Here is a 12,720-nt window from a genome sequence, read left to right on the forward strand (position 1 = left end):
ATACCCTGACCATTTTTTAACCAAAATTTTCTTGCTCAATCAAGAGCCCCAATTCATGTTATATAAAAAAAAAAATAAATAAAAAAAAAAAAAAAACAAGATCTGTTGTGTAATGCACGAGAAAGTTTAACATAATAAGATGTTTGTCTCTCTATTATTATTTTTGTATAACTATGAAATTTGATTGTGGTTTGCCTTTAGTTCTTCAACCACTTCGATTTTTCATTAAGCTGTGCATGTATGGGCCTTTTGGGCCAAGCATAGAAGAAAAAGTGACCATGATCTAACAATTTCATCTGTTTAGGCCCAAGTACAGCTTACAGCTGACAACTCATGTTATTTTTTGGAGGAGTACTGAATGGTCAGATAAACCAACGAGTTTTAAATTCTATATGATTGTTCTAAAAGCCCGTTACTGAAAGCCATAATGCTAGTAGGCTGAGTTGAATGGGCTTTTAGAACCCGGATCGGCTTCTATTCTACTGAAATGAATAGTAAAGTTTTTTTTTTTTTTTTTAATTGTCTTTCTTTCATTTTTATTCCCTGTCTTTTCATCAAGGGTTGATGCTTTTCTTTACTTTTAAATATAAGGACATGCTCTTTATTAGAAAGATGGGCTTCTTGGTTCCAAAGGCACCTAAAAAGGAGTCCACGGATGTGAACATGCTCGCAAATGTTAAAATGCTTTGATGGTTTCCCTTATCTTTTCATTTCTTTTTTCGTTTTGAGATTCTCATGAATAAATTTGATGGGAGAGAGCAATGACACTGTCAATTACTAGAATATGTTTATTTGTCCCTTTCATCACTTGCTTGATTTCATGTAAGCTTAACTTGAGAAGCCTTAAGTTGGAACCAAGTATATGCCAAATTCATGTGCAAGAAACAATAATTCATTTGGTTCTTCTCGCACCTAAGCAACTACAGATGACCTTGACAAAGGATATTCATATGTATATATGGAAATACTGTCATGCAAATTGCTAGTGCACTTGATTAAATCCCATTGTATCGTGTGATGAATATTAAATCCCTATTCAACATTAATCTCTTTCATTGTTGAGTACTGTGTACAATGATACCAACATAATCCTGATTTTCTGCTTTAATGGTTGCGTTTTGATCATTTTTTTTTCTTCTCAATGTTAATTCAATATATAAATTTATATTAAGCAGTTGTGTTCACGTGCATATAAGGTCCATCTTGTATATATGCGTCTACCCTAATGAAAATAGCTCAACATTGAATAAGCTACATTGTTTTCTCATGTCATGCTCCATTTTCTGGCAGCTCTTCCTATCTCTTGGAATCCCTTCCTCTTGCAAATGTAAGGATATACATATTTCATTATTTATGAACTTATTCAGCTTGTACATATTCTTCTCCATGCATATATATAACACCTCCTTGTTCTTAATTAACTGTTCTTGTCAAAAGTATCTTAGGTTTCTAATACAATTCTGTGACAGAGATTAAGTGGATCTGCCCAATTGCCCCTACACGTCCAGACGTCTACTGACCCTACTTGGGGGATTTCCTTGCACTGCATGTAAGAAACAATCTCCTTTTTCTCTCTTTCAAAATGATAATATGAGTATCATTTGTAATATCTCCTGTCTCAAGTATCATTAATCATGTTTATTTATTTTTATTACGGTAAAAGGCAGCCATTTTTCTCTGTTACTGATTTTTTTCTCTTTTATTTTTGTTAAATGAAAAGCATCCAAGATCCATGTTTGTTTTTGTTTGGGTGTTGTTGTAGATGTTTTTTTTTTTTTTTTTTTTTTTATTGACAATTTTATTTTATATAAAATGTAGTGTTTTAATCCTAACAGTTAGCCATATTGATGTTTATCCTATAAAGTAGTATCTAATGTTAAAAACTTAAAATTTTCTTCTTGAATTTGTTTTGTCGTGCTCAAATGTATGAGAAATATATATAAAAAATATGCCAATTTTTAAAAAAAACCAATTTTTTTTAAAAATCAAAATTGTGAACAAATATTTTTCTAAATCAAAGTGTTGAGGCCATCTTTTAAATTTTCTCTTGTTTTGTTGCTTTCTAATAGAGTGAGAGTCAATAGATTCCTTGTTAACAGAATTGTAATAGCACCCATTAAAAATAGCCAGATGATAATGTGCTCTTTTTGTCATTCTAATAAAAACTGAATATTTATTTCATTTTTTGTGTTTTAGTTAATGCTTAATTATTCACAACTGCTGTATTGATATCATTTTTATAAAAATATATAATTTGTAGTTTTTTAAGGTGGCACAAGGGGTAAAATGACAACACTCTAATAGTCAAATGGGTATATTACACATTTTGAAATTTGAATAACCAATTTAAAAGAAACCACAAACATAGGGAATTTATAATACAATAACCAATTTATGGAGCTCACGTACATTTAACACAATAACACCAATAGTACATATATAGGTGTCTCGTAATTTAATGAATTGAAGTTAGTGACCTAAATTTTCTTTCATTAATTTTATTTCTTACTTCTAATTTATATAGAATTTCCGTTTTCATTAATATACGAATTGTTTTAATTTCTAACTTACATTTTTCAGAACATAGCTTCAAGTGATTATTCAAAATATATGAATAATTATCTCTTCTATTTATTTATTTCGATAGAATAAATAATTGTTCAAACTATTATTTCTTCTCAAAAAAAAATTCTTCACCTTATTTCTTCAAGAGCTGGATATATAGCATCTAATGTGATGCTAAGCATATTTGCATGATGCTTAAGGTATATTTGACTAAATTCTACAGCTACATATAATTTTCCGAAAATATTATTTCGTTTATTATTAAATAAAATAATTGTCATGTTATTAAAAATTTTATATGATGTGACAAATTATACACCGTTAGATCTTCGAAAAAATTATTAATCAACCATGAAACGGATGAAATAGAGAAGATCAATTTCCAATTAAAACAAGGTTCTTCCGTATAATGAAGTGGTTTTTTTTTTTTTTTTTTTTTTTTTTTTTTTTTTTTTAAACTCAATCAAAGGCATATTTTAGATAATTAAAATATTTGACATTGTTATTGTTTAATATATACGCGTGAGTGAAATCTCACACATTGAATAGTCATGAGAATGTTGTGTTGTTAATATAACATTGTGTTGTTAATATAACATTATTAAACTCAAACCAATTAATTTAAGTTGCATGATGCTTAAGTGGTGTCATATATATTATATTAATTATTTCATTACAGTATCTCCAATGTGTTATCCCCCAACCAAAATTGTGTTCAATATTGTATGGAGAGGGAGATTAGAGAAGGTTATTTTCCCCCCTTTTTATTAATCATATTATATTAAGGACATAGTTTCTGTCCAATGCATTACTGCACTGGGCATATTACTATGTAGCACCAATAACAACAATATTATTTAACTAAATAAAAATATTAGTTGGGTATGGATTCGATGGGTATAGAGAGAAATTTAAATAAATAAAAATGAAAACGAAATAAGTAGTAATTGACTAGTTATTAAAAAATTAATATAATTTTTATGTGCTGAAAACAGCATAGTTTACAGGATGTAGTTTAATACTGTACGTCAAAACTATATTGTTTTCAGCTTAGTTGGAATTTAACAATGGCCCCAACAACGGGTACTGACAAAGGGATGCATATCAAAGCGTATTTTACTTTTCGGATCCAAATTCTTAATGTTTAACCTTTAAGCTTTAGAAACAAAACAAAATGACCATTAATTTTTTATAGTTACAATATCAATAAATCTTTCAGTACCAATAACACCTTCTAGAATATCTATAGAGTAGTAGTATTTAACCAGGAGACATTTGTGATGTCTTACTGCATCGAAAGAAAATATTCTAGATTTAAAACTTTTTTCAGCTGAAGGTTTTCCAACAAGGAGAATGGAAAATGAAGGGGCCACTAATATCACCATTAACCTTAAAGCTCTTCAAAACCGGAATAACAAGGGATTTCCAAACAAGATAGGTTGACTAAGTTGATTCAATGCGAACATAACTCTCAATATTGATGAAGAAAAAAGGAGTAGGATAAAGAGATACCCAACGAATGAATGCAAAACCGTCACTAGACTGTAGATTAGTCACTGCCTAACCAATTTCTACTACAACATATAACAATATTACAGCTATGCTCATTTCATGGGTCATAAGTACAACACTCATACATCATTCACAAAATACAAACTTATATGCTGAATACTAATTCAATCCAAATTAATGGTGTTAACACAACACTACACTCTTTCTTGGTCTCTGTCTATGTGTTCAACAACAACTATTAAAATAATACGAAGAACATAAAAGATATAGAGAGATCAAAAGGCAAGGGAGGAACCAAGGAATATTACCTGGTTTTGCCCAGCAGCCAGTGTCCGCAATAAAAAGCCCTTAGCAGCTACATTTTTACTATGCAAAATTGTTGTTTTACAGTGATATCTATGTAGGGTATATACTGAAACTATATTGACTTAGGAGAATCCCTAGGTTGGACTAAAATCAAGGTCAATTAATGTTCCATGATTTCAGACAATCTAGGATATCAACATGTACTACATGTGATATGCATGGTACACCAACATGGTGATAAACCAGAACTAGATGGGTCCTAGGAATATGCAAAACCAATGTGTCAAGATTTCATAGAATATAATAATTTTGCTCTATTCTATTAATACTTATTAAATGCATGATTGTCGAACCATGTTTTGAAATTCTATAATTACCCAAGAATCTTCTGAAATTGACAAACTAAGTGAATCTGCAATTGGTTTTGGTACGTAAAAGAAAAGAGTCACCTGATGGCCAACCAATAAATCAACCGAGGCCGAAAACAACAAACAACTCTTCTTATAACACTAAACGCTTACCTCATTGTTTTGGCTACGATGAAGGGCAATATCAAACTAAAGGGTTCAAATCTTAAAGCATATTAATGAGTCTGCTTCTATATGTCTATAATTGATTAGTTTTTACCAGTAACACTCATATGGTTAAAACACAAGATTTGAATCAATGATTTTCACCCTCATGGTGACAAAAAATTATAATATGAACAAGGGACCTCCTAGACTAGAGTAGTTATTCACTATATATCTCTACATCGGTAAGGTACTCACATCTCAATTTTTAATAGTTACAATATGAATTAGTTTTTTGTGTTCTATCATACGTTATGGTGAAGGTAGTTTTCCTTGTTTGTTCTAGTCACTTAACCTACTCTATTTTGACTAATGACAATATCATTGCTTGTGCATTACCCTATTACTGTTACTAACGCAATTTCACATCAAACATCACAGTGTTACATTAACCTTGCTGCTATGTACGTTTTTGTAGTTTCACATAATATGCTAAAGATTGCAACTCCCATTGTAATTGAAGTGAACTACAAGCCTTTCTCATAATAATACTAACCATTTAGTGCATCACCAAGTCAAATGAATAGTCCAATGGTCAACTCCAGGATTGTGTAATCATATTTTATAGATTTTAATATAAATATGTGTTTGAATTCAATGGGATAATCCAATGTATTTAAGTTGTCTTTTTATCTAGTGTCATCCAATGTCTTTTTGGTTTAATTCTCATTACATATGCCATAGCTACAACTTATTATATAAAACTTTCCATGTTCTTTAATATGAATTATTTCTTAATTTCAGGTGCAAACAGTAAACAAGCGGTGTGAAAATTTCATCCATACTGGTCATCAAAAACCGACATTCACTAGCAGGTTGAAGCTGAACCATAATTTACACTTATTTCCCGTACAAAGATTAATATTTTGCAACTTCATGTCACTAAATGTATGCTAATGGAATGGTTTTTCTTTTTTTTACGAGTTATGAATTTTCTTTGGATATGTAGTTGTGTTTTGTTGTTGAAGTACATGATTTTCTGTCAGGGATGGACCTAGTAGGGGGCTCGGCCCCTCCCCCCCCCCCCCCTCCACAAATTTTTTTTTTCTTTGCATAGGTATATTGTATGTTTTTAATAGTTGGGCCCCTCCCTTCGAAAACCGTGGGCCCTGTTAGCCAGCCCCGCCCAGACAACCTATAGGACCCTTTTCAAAATTTTGAAGCAAGGGAGATTTAGGTCTACGCCTAGAGTTGGTCATGCATATGCATAGTGGTATTATTTTTAGGGAAAAACCTAAGTACACTCTCTTGTGCAATGCATTAGATTCCCAATTAAACACATTTTTGCATTGACAAATAAAGAAGAAAATAATGTTATTTTTGCTAAAGATAATTAAGTTCAATGTTACTATGTCTTCATAATTTGTCTTAGACATGCTCTCAGAGTGTCCAAACCCATAGATGTATCATAGTGGATTTCGTTAAATTACTTGATTGGTTGGTATTATAAAGTGCCTATAATGCCATGATTTTTAAGTAGATTTCTATGTCACAACGACCTCAATGATAGTTGTCATCTAACCTAATGTTTAGATTTTGAATATGTTTCAGTTGTTGCCATGTGGTTATAATGGTTGTTGTGTTCCTCACAGTAGGAAATAATTGGTGGTTTCAAGTTTAAACTCACAGTAGTAAGAAATTATTATGTTGTTTCAAATACGATATGCATGTTGTTTCACAAGTAAGTTCTGATTTATCCGTTTTTATCAACATAAATTAATTTGATTTGGATATGTTTTTCCAATAATTTAATTTCCACCTAGTTTTTAATAGATGAAGATGAAGCTCACACAGTCATTGCTTTCAAAGTGTAATTATTGTGCTCTCTTGGCATTGAGCCTTAAGTCATTAGTAAACTAAAGTCCACAACATTCTAATAAACTAATGGTAATTTCACGACAGATGGGACCCCCCTTTTTCTGGTCTGAATTGTAAGTATTAGAAAACTATAGGCCACAACATTCGAATAACCTAAACAGAATTTCACAATAGATGAATAAAAATGAAATGCATAGATACTTCTTATATTGGCTAATTGCAAACAAATCCAGGATTGTATGATGAATTAAAACAAATATATGATAATGATGTATCCAAACATAATGAACACAAAATGATCAAGATGTATCGACTTTCATACTCAAGGAATCGCCCAACAGTAAAAATTTAATTCATGTAAAATTAAGTCTTAACAGTTGCAAGTTTGCAATCATTATTAATGCAAACAAAACCCACTATCATAGAGGGTCCCATATGCTAAATTGCTACACATGGAAAAACTAATGTAATTTTTTTTCTAAAAACAAAAAAAATAAAAATAAAAACCTCAACAAAACAACTATAAACTTGAATCACACCAAATCTTAAACCTATCTGACAAATGTTTTGAACTCACTTTTGACCAATGCCCCAAGTAATTGAGCATCATGGTATTATAGACTTAATAATTATTAAGTTTTTAATAATTATTACAATTACATGAATTTGGTATTTGTTTTCATATTTTGTAAACACTTATGCTTAACTACTTTTACAACTTATCACATTGAGTTAGTCTAGGACAAGTGTTATATGTTCTAAGAAAATAGCCGCATACTTGGGTATGTCTGTTCTTAACAAATGACAAATGAATGTAATTATAATAATTAGTATCTTTGTAGTAACAAATCTTGGTGTAGGTAAAATTCCGTAAATATTGTATCGCAATGGACAAAAGTTGGATGGAGAAGCGGAGGGGTACAAGGGAATATTTTGAAGGTGTAAACCAATTCGTGGAATTTGCTGCTCCATCCGCGCGCAATGGGAACATCTTATGTCCTTGTGTGAAATGTGTGAATTTGCTTATACAACCGCTAAATGTGGTACGTGAGCACTGTTGGGCTTCGGGGATGCTTAAAAATTACAAAGTTTGGAAATTTCATGGTGAATCGGCGGCTGCTACACCAGCTACCGAATGTGGGAGCTCTCATGTGCAAGAAACCCAAAATCCATATGGTGATTTCCATGGGATGTTGCACGATTTGTGCCCCCCGCATGAAATCCCACCCGAACCAATGGAAGAAGGTCCAACTGCGCAATGTCCGGGTGAAGGTCCGAATGATGACGCCAAGAAGTTTTACAAGATGGTAGATGATGTAGACAAACCTTTATATGAAGGTTGTACAAAATTTAGCATTTTCTCAGCCATTGTCGTGTTGTTCCAGTTGAAGACTCTGTGTGGTTGGACAAATAAGTCATTTACTCTGTTGCTTCAAGTCCTGATGGATATGCTTCCTTCAGACGCTAAGTTGCCAAAGGACCATTATGAGGCTAAGAAGATAGTTCGAGATTTGGGTTTGGGTTATGAGAAGATCCATGCTTGTCCCAATGATTGTATGCTGTTTTGGAAGCAAAATGTTAACCTTGAGGCGTGTCCTTGTTGTAAAGCTTCAAGGTGGAAAACAAATGAAGCATCTGTTGCTAGTAAGCATGCTTCATCCAGTAAGGGGAAGAAGAAAGCTGCGAAGATCCTACGGTGGTTCCCCTTAAAGCCAAGATTGCAGCGACTATTTCTGTCACCCTATCTGGCTAGTTCTATGAAATGGCATGTTAATGGTCGTACTGATGATGGGGTAATGCGGCATCCTGCTGACTCAGATGCATGGAAAATCTTTGACAGTAAGCATTTACACTTCTCATCTGACCCTCGTAATGTCAGACTTGGATTAGCTGCGGATGGGTTCAACCCCTTCAGAATTATGAGTACTAGTCACAGTACGTGGCCTGTCATGTTGGTCCCGTACAATCTCCCACCTTGGCTGTGCATGAAACGGTCATCTTTGATTCTATCATTAGTTATTCCTGGTCCTACCTCGTCAGGGATTGCTATAGATGTGTACATGGAACCGTTAGTAGAAGAACTAAGGGAGTTATGGGATGTTGGAGTACAAGCATACGATGCATCATCAAAAGAAGTATTACAATTGTGTGCAGCATTGATGTGGACCATAAATGATTTTCCTGCATACGCAGGTTTGTCGGGTTGGAGTACCAAAGGTGAGTTGGCGTGTCCTTCTTGTGCCGTTCAGACCGAGTCTCGATATTTGAGAAATGGTCGCAAATTCTGTTACATGGGACATCGGCGATGGTTGGATGTTGACCACGATTTCCGCAAAGATGGTATGTCATTTGATGGATCTATTGATACTCGATTGGCTCCTGAACCACCAGTCACATCTGACATTATTGTGGAAACTGAACATTTACTTGGACGTTGTCTGGGTAGGAAATGTCAGCTTGCTTACAAAAAAAGGAAGAGAAGGGAGGCAGACCAGAGTGGTTGGAAGAAAAGGAGTATATTTTTTACCTTGCCTTATTGGGAGGATCACAAGTTGCGACACAATCTTGATGTGATGCATATAGAGAAGAATGTGATGGACAATATACTAAGCACACTGTTGAACTTGAAGGATAAAACGAAGGATAATTACAAGGCACGCCTTGACTTGGCGGACATGGGGATAAGGAGTGAACTCCACCTACAACGAAAAAGTGATGACCGGTATACCATACCGGCTGCATGTTTTCATATGACTTCATCGGAGATAGATGGTTTCTTCAAGTTTTGAAGGATGTAACAGTGCCCGATGGGTATGCTTCCAATATCTCACGGCGTGTGAATATGAAAGAACGTAAGATTTCTGGTTTGAAGAGTCATGATAATCACATATTGATGCAGCAACTTTTTCCCATAGCATTACGTGGGTCTTTGCCATCTCATGTTAGTAGGCCTTTGATAAAGTTAGCTTGCTTCTTTAGAGAAATTTGTTCCAAAACCCTTACGGTTTCAGATATTGTGACTAGTGAGGCAGAGATTGCAGTGACATTGTGTGAATTGGAAAAAATATTTCCTCCATCCTTCTTTACAGTGATGGTACATTTGGTCATGCACTTAGCTGCTGAAGCTAAGATTGGTGGTCCAGTGCACTACCGTTGGATGTATCCCATTGAGAGGTAAGATGTGTGTAATATTGTTGATCAACTTCCAGTTTCATGTGCGTGTTCGAATTACCATTGCCAATCATTAATCTTATCATTCCTTTATAGGTACCTCTCACGTCTTAAGTCTTACGTACGAAATAGAGCTGCTCCGGAAGGGTCTATTGCTGAAGGATACATAGTAGAGGAGTGCTTAACATTCTGTTCACGGTATATGGAAGGAGTGGAAACTATATTCAATCGACCCACCAGGATGATTGAGGAGTCAACGGGGGTGGTTTCGATCATGACATTAAACAATAAAGAGTGGACCCAAGCCCATCGCTACGTTTTATTCAATTCTGAAAACATCAACCGCTTTCGTGAGTAAGTATTACATATACAAATGGCCTTTGCACGTCAATCCAATGTACATAAGGTCTATTAACCCTAATACAATTGCCTGCACAGGATGCACAAAAGATTGATAGAGGATGAACTTCGAAAAGGCCACAATCGTAACGTTTCCGATGCCATTATATATAAGCACCACATGGAGAAGTTTTGTACTTGGTTTGGGGGTCACGTACGTATGACATTTTCAACTTATTAAACTTGTAACACTGTCTCAACCATGATTAACTGTACTGATATGAATTATTTTGTTTTGGCCAACTGATGTTAGGTGATGTCCCTCACTGGTGCTGATAAGGAAAGGGAGGGAGTTAGTGATACCCTTGTTGCATTGTCCAAATGGCCGTATATTTATGTAAAGCGGTTCAAGCATTATGTAATAAATGGCTTAAAATTTAGGAGTGTAAATGATGAGGCAAATAGGAAAACGCAGAATAGTGGAGTTAGTGTGGCTACTGATGGGGGCAATACTTACTATGGTATTTTAAGTGATATAATTGAGTTGAATTATTCTGACAATATCAAACATGTGTTATTCAAGTGTAAATGGGTTCATGACCAACATAGGAGAGGATATAGGACTGATGAATTTGGGTTTCCTATGGTAAACTTTACACACTTCATACATGGTGGGGATAAAATGATAGATGAACCATACGTTTTGGCATCTCAAGCTACACAAGTTTTTTATGTGGAAGATAAAAGGCACAAGGATTGGTATGCTGTTGTCAAAACTAAAGCTAGGGACGTGTTTGATGCTGGTGTTGGTCCCCAACGTGAGGAGGATGACATATATAGTTTTTCTGAAAATGTTCCCTACAATATAAGTAGTAATGAGGTTGTGAGTGACAACCTTCGTTGGGCTCGGGATGATCTAGAGGGAATGACAATTGATGCCTCCATCATTGCTGAAAGAGATCTTCATGGAGTAAACAATGAAGATGAGTTTATTGACGATGAGTCTGACAATGAAGACGACAACAAGGATGAGTACACCGAGGATGAGTAGTGTAATAATTTAGTAGTGTATTGTGTGTTTGGATGTTACAGTTGTTAATGAAAACGTATTCATTCATGAATTAGTTGGAATGCCTCTGTGTAATATTTGTTGAATTTGGTAATTCCTCTTCATATTGTTAATTCCTTTAATTTTTACTTATGATGTATCCAATTCCTTCCCCTCTTCGCTATTGGATTTGAAATTCATTTCTTATGAACTTGGATATATGATCGTGTGGTGTTAGGGTTTCTTTTCGTTGTGGTTGTAGTGTTTGGCAAAGAGAAGCTCTTAAACTTGGATAGGGTAGTTTATATATTTTTAGATATTAAAATAAGTTATTTTACCCAAATGAAAATATGGCTAGGACTGAAACCATTATTCCGAAACTAGGTTTATATCATACCATATAGATTCGAACCAACTATCATGTTAATAAATAGGTATGGTTAGGATCGAAACTAGTATTCCAAAACTAGGCTTAGGTCATACCATATTGATTTGAATCAACTATCACGATAAGAAGTAAGTATGGGGAGCTAATCCACTCGAGCCTAGTCCTAGTTCAAAAAGGAACACCTGTACAAGTGAATATACCTACCCCTCCAAATATACACTTTTACCATCACCTTCGTTTTGTTCACCAATGCAATACATTGTTTGAGCTTAGCGTGTCTAATAATCGAGCTTAAGCTTGTGATTAGATTTGACTTGTTTGCAAAAACCCAATTTTGAAAATTTTCTCTTGGAAACATTTTCTCTTCATATTCACTAGGAGAAAAACTGTCTTTCTTTTTGGATCACGAATTTATTAGCCCTAAGGTTTTTTGTAGGGGGGTTATTAGCCCTAAGGTCTTTTTTTAGGGGGATTATCATCATAACTATAGGGTAGTTTGATCATAATTATGTCGCACTTATTTATAATGTCATTTTTGAAATTTGGATCAAATGATGTTGATATTGCCAATTGCGTTCTTCAAATGCAGATATAGATTGACAGTGATGGTAACCAGCAAGACTATAGATTAAAGAACCCGTGTATTAGGCAATTTGCTTCGCACTAAGCTCCCCTCCAATCAGCCAAGACTATGCCTATTGGCTAGAAATACCTTTTTTGTCTCCGTTTTCCGTGAAACACCCTATCTCTTCGGCATCTTTGGAATGCCCTATCATTTTTCTCTCTTTACCAAGTCTGATATTAGAAAATAATCATGGCTTGTTTTTGTAAATGTTTTTTGTTTTACCTAACCAACTTTATAATATGCCAATCCAAACTTTATCTTTTTTTTCTTTGGATAATTACATTGATTAGGAAAGAGATTTGAATCTTAAATGTCTTATTTGAAAACACTAATTGAGTTATGAGACTCTTGACAATTTTAATTGAACTTAAAACTG

The 12,720-nt window shown here is 34.0% G+C and overlaps 2 protein-coding genes and 1 long non-coding RNA gene across 3 annotated transcripts; all 3 read left to right on the plus strand.

The window, feature by feature from the left end:
* Positions 1-1,241: 1,241 nt before the first annotated feature.
* On the plus strand, positions 1,242-7,880 carry LOC126717729 (uncharacterized). The gene is made up of 4 exons (XR_007652729.1): positions 1,242-1,327; positions 1,470-1,549; positions 5,700-5,770; positions 7,634-7,880. It is a non-coding gene; the product is annotated as an uncharacterized LOC126717729 (long non-coding RNA).
* Positions 7,881-8,008: 128 nt separating this feature from the next.
* LOC126732657 (uncharacterized) lies at positions 8,009-9,562 on the plus strand. The gene has a single exon (XM_050435992.1). It carries the CDS (start codon positions 8,009-8,011, stop codon positions 9,560-9,562), a length of 1,554 nt encoding a protein of 517 aa, XP_050291949.1.
* A 283-nt stretch (positions 9,563-9,845) lies between these two features.
* Positions 9,846-11,343, plus strand: LOC126717682 (uncharacterized). Its single transcript, XM_050419525.1, has 4 exons — positions 9,846-9,947; positions 10,041-10,298; positions 10,383-10,497; positions 10,597-11,343. The coding sequence occupies exons 1-4, from the start codon at positions 9,865-9,867 to the stop codon at positions 11,332-11,334; spliced, it is 1,194 nt and encodes a 397-aa protein (XP_050275482.1). The 5' UTR covers positions 9,846-9,864; the 3' UTR covers positions 11,335-11,343.
* The last annotated feature ends 1,377 nt before the right edge of the window (positions 11,344-12,720 follow it).

This window comes from Quercus robur, chromosome 1, assembly GCF_932294415.1.
Source record: "Quercus robur chromosome 1, dhQueRobu3.1, whole genome shotgun sequence".
In the NCBI taxonomy this organism is placed as follows: Eukaryota; Viridiplantae; Streptophyta; class Magnoliopsida; order Fagales; family Fagaceae; genus Quercus; species Quercus robur.